General features: G+C 38.2%; 1 protein-coding gene across 1 annotated transcript in view; it reads right to left on the reverse strand.

The window, feature by feature from the left end:
- Positions 1-445: 445 nt before the first annotated feature.
- LOC141300202 (cadherin-7) overlaps positions 446-15049 on the reverse strand; it is a 159573-nt gene continuing 144969 nt past the window's right edge. Inside the window, exon 11 of the mRNA XM_073830536.1 lies at positions 446-963. Coding sequence (XP_073686637.1) covers positions 446-963 — 518 coding nt within the window. The remainder of the gene's footprint in view (positions 964-15049) is intronic.

The following is a 15049-nucleotide window of genomic DNA, read 5'->3' on the forward strand; positions in this document are numbered from 1 at the left end:
ATTACTGCAGATACAGTTACTGGCTCTGCTGGACAGCCCTTGCCCTGAACACCGATGTTTGAACATTTTAGAAAAAGTAAATGACTGTCTGTCCAACTTAGATTTCGGGTGCATATAGTCTTATCATTTTCCGTAGTACTACGGAACTATTTTAACACCGTTTGCCGTTTGGATCTGATAGAGCGTTTGCAATCTGAAGATCTTAATGAGCTTGTTCAGGTGTCTTTGATTAAGGTTGGAACTTTGCAGGGTCATGGCCAAATCTGAGGAACCTTATGGTTAAACTCTGGTAACACGATTTTGTTTCTTTGGAGTTTTTCTGATGAATCTGATGAAACCAACAAACAAAATGCAGACCTTACACATTGTCTTTATGCATTTAGTACAATAACAGTTGTTGCATCATCAAATATGTATAGGCCAAAGTTCTCCATGATAGGAAAGGCTAGGAGAAAATACTGCTTCCTTCAAGATTGCCGTATAGGTCTGCCAATTTTTTGAAGCGCGGGCCCCAGTTGCTGAGGTAGTCATAACTCTGCTCTGAATCTGAACTGGGCGATTCCAGCGTGCTTAGAGAATCTGCTACAGAGCCATTTCCCTCAAACGCGTATGTCTGTAGTGAATCATACGGTGGTGCTGAGGGATCCACATCAGTTACTTTCAGCCTGTTCCAGATAAACTCTTGAAAGACATTATTGTCAGGAAGTGTTTTATAAGATGTCCTAGAGGTAGCTGAAGTTGAGTATGGGTAGACAGAGGCTGTTTTCGGACTGACATCCTGGACCTTTGCTTCACGCACGATATTCAGATTACGCAGGGTGACCATATCGAAAGCTTCTGTATCTTCTTCACCTCCTCCTTCATCATCATACCGAACAATATTCTCCCTCACATCACGCTCGTCCTCAAGGAAAAGAGGTGTTTTCCGTCTGCGTCGCATTGCCACGATCAACAGGATCAGCACTAAAAGAGATACAAACATGCTGCATGAAGGTTCAATGATTGCACCAATACAAAGAGTCCACAACTGCAGTGATAAAATATTTAGGATTTTTTTTCTCTGGTTCATGGGCTAAAAATGGGTAGTAAAATATTTGGAAACAAGTGCCAAGTTGATAGACTGGCTGCTGTATTTAAAGCAAAAAGTGTTTCAACCAAATATTTGTTGAGGGATATGCACACTTGTGAAATCAGGATTTCTTTTATTTTTTATTTTCCTATAAAGTTTGTATTTGCTTGTTGCATAAATTTTATTATTCAATATTACATTAAATGTTGAAAAAGATCTGGCAAGATTTTACTTGGATCCACTTATACATCTTAGAAAGATGGAATTTTAACAGGGTCTGTAGACTTTTATACCCACTTTTCTTGCAATGAACTTTGATGGTACAATATAAGGCACACGATGAATCAGTTTTAGCATTGTTATCAGTACATTATAAAAGAATGGAACCAATAAATCTTTTTTTCTTTATAATCATTACTGAGTGATGATTCAGACCAGTTTTGACAGGTCATGAACACAAGTTGTGTGGCTTTAATAAAAAAAAAAGTGTATAAAGACATTTCACAAAAGTCCTATTGACCACATCTACACACAAAAAAATGGTTCTTCAGCAGTTCTTTGGGGTGGTTGAGGGTTGAGGGACTATATCACACCACTGCCATACAATGAAACTGTTAAGCCCCTGTATATATATATTTTTTAAAGGGGTCATCCAATGCCCATTTTCCACAAGTTAATATGATGCTTTAGGGTCCAAATGAAAAGTTTGTAATACACTTTGATTAAAAATTATCTATGGTAGTGTAAAAAAACAACACTCATTTTACCTGGTAAAAAATGCCTCTGTTCTCAACAAGCGATATCAGTACCTGGCCTTTTAAATGATATGAACCTCTATGGAATAAAATCACTGTCAAAAATAATCGTACGTAATTCAAAGCATTTGTGTGTAATTTTAATTTACTCGTGCGTAATTTAAAACTATTGTATGCAATTATGTTTTTTGTCAGAATTGGATTCCAAAATCTACGGCCACGACAGTTTACACATACGAGATTTTCTGTGTTTGTTAGAATACAACTCCAAAATTTACGACTATGACAGTTCACAGACACAACACTTGTTTTCACAACACCTGTGTTACAAGCACGACATGCGAATTACGACCACGAAGTACGGTGTGCGAAATGACTGTCAAAAATACGTCATCACGTTCACAGGCATTACTATCCGAATGAAGATTAATCGATTCCCCGAGCCGCGCATGCGCCCCATCACCATTTTAAACCAGTGGTGCAAAAATGGCGGACCAGCAACCAGGTGCGCACTCATCGTCTCAGGTAAGTTGTTTTTTTCTTCCAAATTCGGACATGTTTAAGTGTTAGTTATCACTAATACCAGTGAGGCGATATATTACAGAGACAGGTTAAATATAGTAAGTAAGATTAGCTCACAGAGTAACGTTAGATGTAGGTGCTTCAGGGCTCGCAAAATCGCTAGCCCGACGTCCCGGGGCTATTGTGTTTTCCAGTCGGGCTACCAAAATGTTTGACCGGACTGCCCGACGGGCTATCTTAAAGTAGAGGGCTCCTGCAGGTCCTTAAAAACTCCTCAATTTAGTTGTATCAATTTTAAGGCCATTAAAAGTTTTAAATATGTTAAATAGTAAAATAAAAATCTTAATTATAATATTAAGGGTTCTTACAGTTGATGACAGAAAGACGAGAATCGCGATAGGGCTGGATAAAACTTCAAAAGGCAATGATATCATTCAATAAAAAACATACGCACGTTTCAAAGTCAAATCGCCACACGGATGTCTTTATATCAATGTATCTGAAGGGAACCGACTGTCCTCAGAAACTTGTCGTTGACATTTTCATTTCATGCCTGATAAAACAGCGTTAATGCTGCTTTGTATACAGCCGTTACTAGGGAAACCGTAATATTTCAGCGATCCTAAAGCGCCCCCTTGTGACAGAGTTAATGTGAAAGAAGTTAATGTGCCATCTAAAAATATAAACAATTAAGACAGTAATATTTATGTTTTGAATAAATATAACAAATTATATTCTTAATTTATCCCTTTTAAATGGTATAAAGGCTGAAATGCCATTGTATAAGATATTTTGTTTTTGTGTGAACCTGTATCTGAATTATAAATCATGTAATTTTATGGCTTAAAATGCTACTGTACATTGTCCAACCCCACTCATACTGTTCATTTTACTTGTGCAGCTCTTCAAAATAAAGAAATTGCCTTAAATTGATATTTAAAAATTCTGCAGATCAACTAAATAGTGAAATAAAATTCCTTCCTTGATATTTGTTTATATTTGTGTATTGAAAACATTTTTGATTGACGTTTAGACTCCTATCTGATTTTCTATGTTTAAAAAGAAAATTGTCTTTTTTATTTTTTTATTTGAGCTAGTTAAATTACTTTTCGGGCTACAAAAATCTGAAGAGTACCTGCCCTAAGGGCTACCAGAGATTTTGAAATTTTGCGAGCCCTGTGCTTCAAGAATATAGATGTTTAGTAGGTTACTGCAGCCTGTAGCGTGATGAGGTAGGCCTACATTAAAGAATTAGCAATTTTCAGTGTTGACTTACTAACAGCTGTGTACATACACTGTAATACATAGGTCATGTAATATCATTGTTCACTGGAATATACACTGTCTGCATAATTATTAGGCACGTTGATATTGTGGTCATATTTTTTTTTCAAGCACATTTGACCAATTCCAAACCACGTAAATCTTAATAACTACTATTCGTTATTTATGAGTGATATATAATTGTCCATGAAGGCTGTAAGTGGAAAAACTCCTTATATTCAGGTGTGCAGAATTATTAGGCACATTTTCTTTTACAGATAAAATGAGCCAAAAAAGAGATTTACCTCAGACTGAAAAGTCAAAAACTATTTAATGCCCATGAGAAGGATGCAATACTAATGCAATACTGGAATTTGCAAAGTTAAGGCATGAACACTGGACAGAAAAACGCTTGTTGCATCTGCATTGTCAGAAAAAACAGGTGGATGAGAAAAAATGCATGTTAATTGCAAAAAAAAAAAAAAGTAAGAATTAATGTTAAGAATTAGATATGAAACCATCAGGAACCATTTAGTCTCTTGAAGGACCAGCACCACATCCTCTTGTAGCACTCTTTCAAAAATATATTTTCCAGAATCTGGCAGTAAGTTTTAAGAGTTCATTTTGGTCCATCTCTGCAAGACAGACATTTCAGGATAGGAGATGGACTAAAACTTACTGCCAGATTCTGGAGGACAAACTGGAAAGAGTGCTACAAGAGGATGTGGTGCTGGTCCTTCAAGAGCCACTCTCAACTCATCTGTCTATAAAGCCTAGAAAAACAGTCTCCATGTATTTCACTACACTTCAGCATGGTTTTCTTATTAATTGAGGGACATTTTTTAGGATTTTTTGCCCAAGCAAAGTCTCTGAGAACCTGACACATTCCACATCAGTAGGTCTACCTCTTTGCTATCTTTCTCTGGCTTCTGTCCTTCTACTGAATGTTCTTGTGACTTTATTACAAATGTTCTCAACAAGGTCACATTGCAAAGCCTACATTTTGCATGCTCAGATGGGTGAGAAATTAAAGGGAAAACTTGGATAAATGAGTAGAGATTTCACATGCACTGAATGACATTTTAACAAGGCATCACACTGACTAAAAGGAGGTTTGTTGGGGTAGGAGTGGTAAGAGCTTCAGTCACTAAAACTCACTCTGACCTGACATTACATTTATATCATTTTCCCATTTAATTTGTCTCACTTAACCTGGTATGTTCCAGTTCAAATAATGCAATGCTATTTACAATATTTAAAGTAAATATTAACAGACTAAGTTTATGGTTTCATATAGTCAATGTTGGAATATTGAAGTCTCTTTTCTTTATTTTAAGGTATCTATCTGTGACCGGTTTTGTTATCAACATCAACTCCTTCACCATGATGATACCAGAGCTACTTGAGGGACAGTGATATGTGCACATACCGCTTTAGCCAAGACCATTTGGAATAGTTTTTCAACTCCATCAGGGCCTCAGGTAGGAGCTGAGATTGAAGTGAGCAATGTTGTTGAGAGAAAACAAACAGAATTCTACAAAAACACACATAATCAAGACACGCATTCACACACCTTCCACACGTACTGGATACAGCTGTTAAAAAAAACACTTGTCTGAAATACTTACCTGGAATATTCTTACCCTTTTAATTTCAGGTGGATGGAACAACAATCCAACTGTTGCTCACTTCCAGAATTATTTCCGGCGCATTATGGTCCGCTGTGGCATTGCTCCGGGGAAGACAGGCAGCACCATGTGTCTGTCAGCTGTCGACATGTCATCTGTGGTGCCAGCTGAGGACGACGATGACAACATTGCATCCTCTCCCTTTCAGCCAATCTCTGGTGTTGTGTTGGACCACAGTTATTTAGCAACAAGCTTTGGGTGCCTAACTGAAAACGCACTTGTTTACATTGCGGGATTTGTAGTTAGGCAAGTCATGAGAAAACTTGCATGCAATGTATGTCGTAGTAGTTTGGTAGTTTCGACCATACCATCTTTTGGTGATAACTACCATCTGCTCACCCTCAGAAACAACGGAGGCCTAGTAATACCAATTCAAGGTACCGTTAAGGTGATCCGCTCGGCTGAGCACTGCATCCGACGGGCCTCTAACATCAACTCAGCAGCCCATCAGTGCCCAGTGTCTCTGTTAAACAGAGTTGTGAAAGCAGAAGTAGGGTCTAAGGACATATTTGGTCTTTGTGATCACATTGTTGACACTCAAGATGGCATAGACATCCACTACTTTAACTTAATTTCACTGGTTGTCTGTACCTTTCATAAGTTGAGACAACACCATGTGGCAAAGGTTCATACTTTGCAACTGCAGAGCAAAAAGTCTGAGGAAGAAACTGTGTAAGGTAGTGTTGTTGCAGGGATACTAAACACTTAGTTTTAAGAATGCTTGACCTGTCCTATACACTGTAATCATTTAAACTGTAGTAGATATTTTCATGAACTGGATGTTTTCAAAGAATGGTTAACCTGTGTTATATACTGTAGCCTAATCATTTAATAAGCTGTTGTAAATACTGGAAGATGTTTTTCACACTACGTACGCATGTTATGTTTGTTTTTGTGTTATATAACCATTTTAGGCTGGGTCATTGTATTGCAGGCTTGCTGATGTACAAAATAAACCAGTACAATTCAAATGTTTTAATTAATATATATGTTTAAGTATGGATATCACACCATTGTAGCCATTTTGTGTGCAGTAGACTATGTAACAATAGTTCATTTTAAGTTCACTGAAGTGGAAGAATAATAAACTTACACCTAGTTTTCAAGTAGATTAATATCAAAAGCTTAAATTTTCTCAAATGTTTTAATTAATATATATGTTTAAGTATGGATATCACACCATTGTAGCCATTTTGTGTGCAGTAGACTATGTAACAATAGTTCATTTTAAGTTCACTGAAGTGGAAGAATAATAAACTTACACCTAGTTTTCAAGTAGATTAATATCAAAAGCTTAAATTTTCTCTGGACTCGATCATAAATAAATGTCTGTCAGTTGGAACAAACCAAAAAACTAAAAAAAACAAAAAAAAAAAAACATTTGAGATTTGGACGATTTATGATTATTTAATTTCTGCCTAGATGCAGATGTCAGGTTTCCCATCTTAACATTCTGAGGTCTGTTGGTCAGGGAGTCCATAATTATTATTATTTTTCGCTTTGTTTAACTCATGCCTTTATTAATTTAAAATTTGCTCTATTATTTATCTATTTATTTATTTTTTATATATACTTTATTTTATATTATTCATGTTTTTTCATATCACTATCAGCATCCTTGTAATTGTTTTGTGCATTGTAGAACTAATTAATTAGTTATGTAGGTGTGTCTAAGTATTGTATTGTATATGATATAACATAGATTAATTAATTATTTTACTTATATCATATAAGTAAATTAATTAATTAATCTATGTTCTATCATAAATATATGTCTGACATTTATAATAAACCAAACGGCTTGAAAATCGGTTGAAAATTAAGCAAATTAAGGTGATTTTAATCGTTGATAGTTCTCTGCCAATGTTAACTAATGCAGAGTGAACGCGGCTTCCCCCGACCCAAGAATCCCCCGCATCGTTCCTATGGACAGCAGCGTCAGAGGCGACATCTAGTCAGTATCCATAGGGACCACGTGACGTCACTGTGCTTTATCGCCGCCATTTTTGTGTCCGCGCTACCTATTTCAGTCTATGGTCACAGCAGCCACAACTACCAGAGGAAGATCAACAAAACTCCCAGAATGTTCAGAACAAGGATACAATATGCCCGGGATCTGTTATTCTGTTAGCTGAAACAACAATCATCAGAAAAAAAACTAGTTACAGTTTTATTCGATCTCAGCAGTGCTTGAAGTGGGTCGGTATGCATACAGTATAGCCTTTAGTGTACCGGTGTCATTCACGCAGGTGCTTTTCACAGCAAGGGTGTTTTTTTCGGCACAACAAGAGTAGTGGAATAATAATTAATTATTGAATAAGATTGTGAATCAGTACATTATAACCAAAATAATGCCTTAAAATTAAAAGAAGCATTTTTTTGCGATTACATCATTTTGAACCGATCAACTCGTGAGTCCAAAGATGTAGTAAACAAGAAAGCAATTGAACAGCAAGTTCAAAACAGTGCTAATGCAGAGAATAGTGACTTACAGTACATCCAGATGCCGTAAATTTTGTTTCAGTGTGTATTTGGCTTAAGAGCAAGAGTGTTTTATAGTTGAAGGTGTTTTAGATTATGCGGTGTTTAGTGAATTATGAAAATTAAATAATAAACGCTAAACTATTGTACTACATAGCGTTCGTCATTGCAACGCCTGCAGTAAAGTATATACATGTAAAAAGGTTCTCAAAAATAATCATATTTGTTTTGCTAAAACTATTTATGTACAATTACTTTAAAAATTTTACACACAAACCATCGTCCCGAGTAAATGGTACCATTGTGAATTGTGACTGGCTGCACAAGTGGTGTAATAAACTAAACTAAAATGTTATTGCAGCCATATAGCTTGAATGAATACAAATGCATATTTTAAATAAAGAAATCTCATGCTTTTGGTGCTTGAATTTGTGCTTCAATAATGAGATCCAGGTTTAGGAATACACAAGACGTGAAAGACGTCTTCCCTCAGGTAAATTCTATGTTTTCTTGGCTTGCTGGATGTTGGGCTTATGCTCAATAATCACATTTTTTTTTTGCATTCGCCAAAACTAATTTGCCGAAATCTAAGCGCGGACTGAGGGAATTAGTGCCGTCAACGCGAGTCCCGTTCGCTGTGAAGAAGTGACCAGGATTCTTCAAGGTCTTAAAGCCTTCATCGAGCGACTACGTTCACAATAATTTACACTTTTTGTCCTAAACATACAATCAAGTCAAATACACAGTGTGGGAAGTAGTAGTAAAAAGTAATTTCTTATTTCAATTTATTATTAAATCTCATTTAGATGCCCTGTGTCTGTTGTCATATCGGACACAAATATGGCGGCGAGCATAGCGGAAGTGACGTCTTTGGTACCCATGAATACATATCTATGGTTTAAAACGGTGATGGGGCGCATGCGCGGCTCGGGGAATCGATTAATCTTCATTCGGACAGTAATGCCTGTGAACGTGATGACGTATTTTTGACAGTCATTTCGCACACCGTACTTCGTGGTCGTAATTCGCATGTCGTGCTTGTAACACAGGTGTTGTGAAAACAAGTGTTGTGTCTGTGAACTGTCATAGTCGTAAATTTTGGAGTTGTATTCTAACAAACACAGAAAATCTCGTATGTGTAAACTGTCGTGGCCGTAGATTTTGGAATCCAATTCTGACAAAAAACATAATTGCATACAATAGTTTTAAATTACGCACGAGTAAATTAAAATTACACACAAATGCTTTGAATTACGTACGATTATTTTTGACAGTGATTTTATTCCATAAACCTCTGCTCACCCCGCCCCTCAGTTCTGTGGGGCGTGTCATTATATAGCACACGGGGTGTTGCCTAGACAACAGTTGGGGCTATAGTTGTATAGTTCGGGGGGAAATGGCACTTGGGGGGCTTTGAAGACACTGTACAACCCCATCCATTTAAAATTTAATTTAAAAACCGGAGTTGGAACCGAAACAAGATGACACCTGCAAAAAAGTTCGGCAATTACGGCTTATACTGGAGGTGTTTGAATAGGTTAGTAAACTTAATGTCACTTTGATTTATCTTTATATGTCCTGGCAGGGTAGAGTACTGAGAGGGATAAGAAAGCGGTGTGTTTACTGTGTTTACTATGGTAAAGAGATGAACGCGATGTGTTTACTGTGGTAAAGAGACGAACGTGGTGTGTTTACGGTGTTTACTGTGGTAAAGAGAAGAACGAGATGTGCTTACTGTGGTAAAGAGAAGAACGAGATGTGTTTACTGTGGTAAAGAGAAGAACGAGATGTGCTTACTCTGGTAAAGAGAAGAATGAGATGTGTTTACTGTGTTTACTGTGGTAAAGAGATGAACGCGATGTGTTTACTGTGGTAAAGAGACGAACGTGGTGTGTTTACGGTGGTAAAGAGAAGAACGAGATGTGCTTACTGTGTTAAAGAGAAGAGCGAGATGTGTTTACTGTGTTTACTGTGGTAAAGAGAAGAACGAGATGTGTTTACTGTGGTAAAGAGACGAACGTGGTGTGTTTACGGTGGTAAAGAGAAGAACGAGATATGCTTACTGTGGTAAAGAGAAGAACGAGATGTGTTTACTATGTTTACTGTGGTAAAGAGAAGAACGAGATGTGCTTACTGTGGTAAAGAGAAGAACAAGATGTGTTTACTGTGTTTACTGTGGTAAAGAGATGAACACGGTGTGTTTACTGTGGTAAAGAGAAGAATGTGGTGTGTTTACTGTGGTAAAGAGATGAACATGGTGTGTTTACTGTGGTAAAGAGAAGAACGAGATGTGCTTACTGTGGTAAAGAGAAGAGCGAGATGTGTTTACTGTGTTTACTGTGGTAAAGAGAAGAACGAGATGTGCTTACTGTGGTAAAGAGAAGAACGAGATGTGCTTACTGTGGTAAAGAGATGAACGCGATACGTTTACTGTGGTAAAGAGATGAACGCGATGCGTTTACTGTGGTAAAGAGACGAACGTGGTGTGTTTACGGTGTTTACTGTGGTAAAGAGAAGAACGAGATGTGTTTACTGTGGTAAAGAGAAGAACAAGATGTGTTTACTGTGGTAAAGAGATGAACGCGGTTTGTTTACTGTGGTAAAGAGATGAACGCGGTGTGTTTACTGTGGTAAAGAGAAGAACGTGGTGTGTTTACTGTGGTAAAGAGAAGAACGTGGTGTGTTTACTGTGGTAAAGAGAAGAACGAGATGTGTTTACTGTGATAAAGAGATGGACGCGATGTGTTTACTGTGGTAAAGAGACGAACGTGGTGTGTTTACGGTGTTTACTGTGGTAAAGAGAAGAACGAGATGTGTTTACTGTGTTTACTGTGGTAAAGAGAAGAACGAGATATGTTTACTGTGGTAAAGAGATGAACGCAATGTATTTACTGTGGTAAAGAGATGAACGCGATGTGTTTACTGTGGTAAAGAGAAGAACGAGATGTGTTTACTGTGATAAAGAGAAGAACGAGATGGGTTTACTGTGATAAAGAGATGAACGCAATGTGTTTACTGTGGTAAAGAGAAGAACGAGATGTGTTTACTGTGGTAAAGAGATGAACGCGGTGTGTTTACTGTGGTAAAGAGACGAACGTGGTGTGTTTACTGTGGTAAAGAGAAGAATGTGGTGTGTTTACTGTGGTAAAGAGACGAACGTGGTGTGTTTACGGTGGTAAAGAGAAGAACGAGATGTGCTTACTGTGTTAAAGAGAAGAGCGAGATGTTTACTGTGTTTACTGTGGTAAAGAGAAGAACGAGATGTGCTTACTGTGGTAAAGAGAAGAACGAGATGTGTTTACTGTGTTTACTGTGGTAAAGAGATGAACACGGTGTGTTTACTGTGGTAAAGAGAAGAACGTGGTGTGTTTACTGTGGTAAAGAGATGAACATGGTGTGTTTACTGTGGTAAAGAGAAGAACGAGATGTGCTTACTGTGGTAAAGAGAAGAGCGAGATGTGTTTACTGTGTTTACTGTGGTAAAGAGAAGAACGAGATGTGCTTACTGTGGTAAAGAGAAGAACGAGATGTGCTTACTGTGGTAAAGAGATGAACGCGATGCGTTTACTGTGGTAAAGAGACGAACGTGGTGTGTTTACGGTGGTAAAGAGAAGAACGAGATGTGCTTACTGTGTTAAAGAGAAGAGCGAGATGTGTTTACTGTGTTTACTGTGGTAAAGAGAAGAACGAGATGTGTTTACTGTGGTAAAGAGACGAACGTGGTGTGTTTACGGTGGTAAAGAGAAGAACGAGATATGCTTACTGTGGTAAAGAGAAGAACGAGATGTGTTTACTGTGTTTACTGTGGTAAAGAGAAGAACGAGATGTGCTTACTGTGGTAAAGAGAAGAACGAGATGTGTTTACTGTGTTTACTGTGGTAAAGAGATGAACACGGTGTGTTTACTGTGGTAAAGAGAAGAACGTGGTGTGTTTACTGTGGTAAAGAGATGAACACGGTGTGTTTACTGTGGTAAAGAGAAGAATGTGGTGTGTTTACTGTGGTAAAGAGATGAACATGGTGTGTTTACTGTGGTAAAGAGAAGAACGAGATGTGCTTACTGTGGTAAAGAGAAGAGCGAGATGTGTTTACTGTGTTTACTGTGGTAAAGAGAAGAACGAGATGTGCTTACTGTGGTAAAGAGAAGAACGAGATGTGCTTACTGTGGTAAAGAGATGAACGCGATACGTTTACTGTGGTAAAGAGATGAACGCGATGCGTTTACTGTGGTAAAGAGAAGAACGAGATGTGTTTACTGTGGTAAAGAGAAGAACAAGATGTGTTTACTGTGGTAAAGAGATGAACGCGGTGTGTTTACTGTGGTAAAGAGATGAACGCGGTGTGTTTACTGTGGTAAAGAGAAGAACGTGGTGTGTTTACTGTGGTAAAGAGAAGAACGTGGTGTGTTTACTGTGGTAAAGAGAAGAACGAGATGTGTTTACTGTGGTAAAGAGATGGACGCGATGTGTTTACTGTGGTAAAGAGACGAACGTGGTGTGTTTACGGTGTTTACTATGGTAAAGAGAAGAACGAGATGTGTTTACTGTGTTTACTGTGGTAAAGAGAAGAACGAGATATGTTTACTGTGGTAAAGAGATGAACGCAATGTATTTACTGTGGTAAAGAGATGAACGCGATGTGTTTACTGTGGTAAAGAGAAGAACGAGATGTGTTTACTGTGATAAAGAGAAGAACGAGATGTGTTTACTGTGGTAAAGAGAAGAACGAGATGTGTTTACTGTGGTAAAGAGATGAACGCGGTGTGTTTACTGTGGTAAAGAGACGAACGTGGTGTGTTTACTGTGGTAAAGAGAAGAATGTGGTGTGTTTACTGTGGTAAAGAGACGAACGTGGTGTGTTTACGGTGGTAAAGAGAAGAACGAGATGTGCTTACTGTGTTAAAGAGAAGAGCGAGATGTTTACTGTGTTTACTGTGGTAAAGAGAAGAACGAGATGTGCTTACTGTGGTAAAGAGAAGAACGAGATGTGTTTACTGTGTTTACTGTGGTAAAGAGATGAACACGGTGTGTTTACTGTGGTAAAGAGAAGAACGTGGTGTGTTTACTGTGGTAAAGAGATGAACATGGTGTGTTTACTGTGGTAAAGAGAAGAACGAGATGTGCTTACTGTGGTAAAGAGAAGAGCGAGATGTGTTTACTGTGTTTACTGTGGTAAAGAGAAGAACGAGATGTGCTTACTGTGGTAAAGAGAAGAACGAGATGTGCTTACTGTGGTAAAGAGATGAACGCGATGCGTTTACTGTGGTAAAGAGATGAACGCGATGCGTTTACTGTGGTAAAGAGACGAACGTCGTGTGTTTACGGTGTTTACTGTGGTAAAGAGAAGAACGAGATGTGGTAAAGAGAAGAACAAGATGTGTTTACTGTGGTAAAGAGATGAACGCGGTGTGTTTACTGTGGTAAAGAGAAGAACGTGGTGTGTTTACTGTGGTAAAGAGAAGAACGTGGTGTGTTTACTGTGGTAAAGAGAAGAACGAGATGTGTTTACTGTGGTAAAGAGAAGAACGAGATGTGTTTACTGTGGTAAAGAGATGGACGCGATGTGTTTACTGTGGTAAAGAGACGAACGTGGTGTGTTTACGGTGTTTACTGTGGTAAAGAGAAGAACGAGATGTGTTTACTGTGTTTACTGTGGTAAAGAGAAGAACGAGATATGTTTACTGTGGTAAAGAGATGAACGCAATGTATTTACTGTGGTAAAGAGATGAACGCGATGTGTTTACTGTGGTAAAGAGAAGAACGAGATGTGTTTACTGTGATAAAGAGAAGAACGAGATGTGTTTACTGTGATAAAGAGATGAACGCAATGTGTTTACTGTGGTAAAGAGATGAACGCGATGTGTTTACTGTGGTAAAGAGATGAACGCGGTGTGTTTACTGTGGTAAAGAGACAAACGTGGTGTGTTTACTGTGGTAAAGAGAAGAATGTGGTGTGTTTACTGTGGTAAAGAGAAGAATGTGGTGTGTTTACTGTGGTAAAGAGATGAACGCAATGTGTTTACTGTGGTAAAGAGAAGAACGAGATGTGTTTACTGTGATAAAGAGATGAACGCGATGTGTTTACTGTGGTAAAGAGAAGAACGAGATGTGTTTACTGTGGAAAAGAGACGGGCGTGGTGTGTTTACTGTGGTAAAGAGAAGAACGGGATGTGTTTACTGTGGTAAAGAGACGAACGTGGTGTGTTTACGGTGTTTACTGTGGTAAAGAGAAGAATGAGATGTGTTTACTGTGGTAAAGAGAAGAACGAGATGTGTTTACTGTGGTAAAGAGAAGAACGTGGTGTGTTTACTGTGGTAAAGAGAAGAACGAGATGTGTTTACTGTAGTAAAGAGAAGAACGTGGTGTGTTTACGGTGTTTACTGTGGTAAAGAGAAGAATGTGGTGTGTTTACTGTGGTAAAGAGATGAACGCGGTGTGTTTACTGTGGTAAAGAGAAGAACGTGGTGTGTTTACTGTGGTAAAGAGAAGAACGTGGTGTGTTTACTGTGTTTACTGTGGTAAAGAGAAGAACGAGATGTGTTTACTGTGGTAAAGAGAAGAATGTGGTGTGTTTACTGTGTTTACTGTGGTAAAGAGAAGAACGAGATGTGTTTACTGTGGTAAAGAGACGAACGAGATGTGTTTACTGTGTTTACTGTGGTAAAGAGATGAACACGGTGTGTTTACTGTGGTAAAGAGAAGAACGTGGTGTGTTTACTGTGGTAAAGAGATGAACACGGTGTGTTTACTGTGGTAAAGAGAAGAATGTGGTGTGTTTACTGTGGTAAAGAGATGAACATGGTGTGTTTACTGTGGTAAAGAGAAGAACGAGATGTGCTTACTGTGGTAAAGAGAAGAGCGAGATGTGTTTACTGTGTTTACTGTGGTAAAGAGAAGAACGAGATGTGCTTACTGTGGTAAAGAGAAGAACGAGATGTGCTTACTGTGGTAAAGAGATGAACGCGATACGTTTACTGTGGTAAAGAGATGAACGCGATGCGTTTACTGTGGTAAAGAGAAGAACGAGATGTGTTTACTGTGGTAAAGAGAAGAACAAGATGTGTTTACTGTGGTAAAGAGATGAACGCGGTGTGTTTACTGTGGTAAAGAGATGAACGCGGTGTGTTTACTGTGGTAAAGAGAAGAACGTGGTGTGTTTACTGTGGTAAAGAGAAGAACGTGGTGTGTTTACTGTGGTAAAGAGAAGAACGAGATGTGTTTACTGTGGTAAAGAGATGGACGCGATGTGTTTACTGTGGTAAAGAGACGAAC

This window comes from Garra rufa, chromosome 24 (assembly GCF_049309525.1).
Source record: "Garra rufa chromosome 24, GarRuf1.0, whole genome shotgun sequence".
Taxonomy (NCBI): domain Eukaryota; kingdom Metazoa; phylum Chordata; class Actinopteri; order Cypriniformes; family Cyprinidae; genus Garra; species Garra rufa.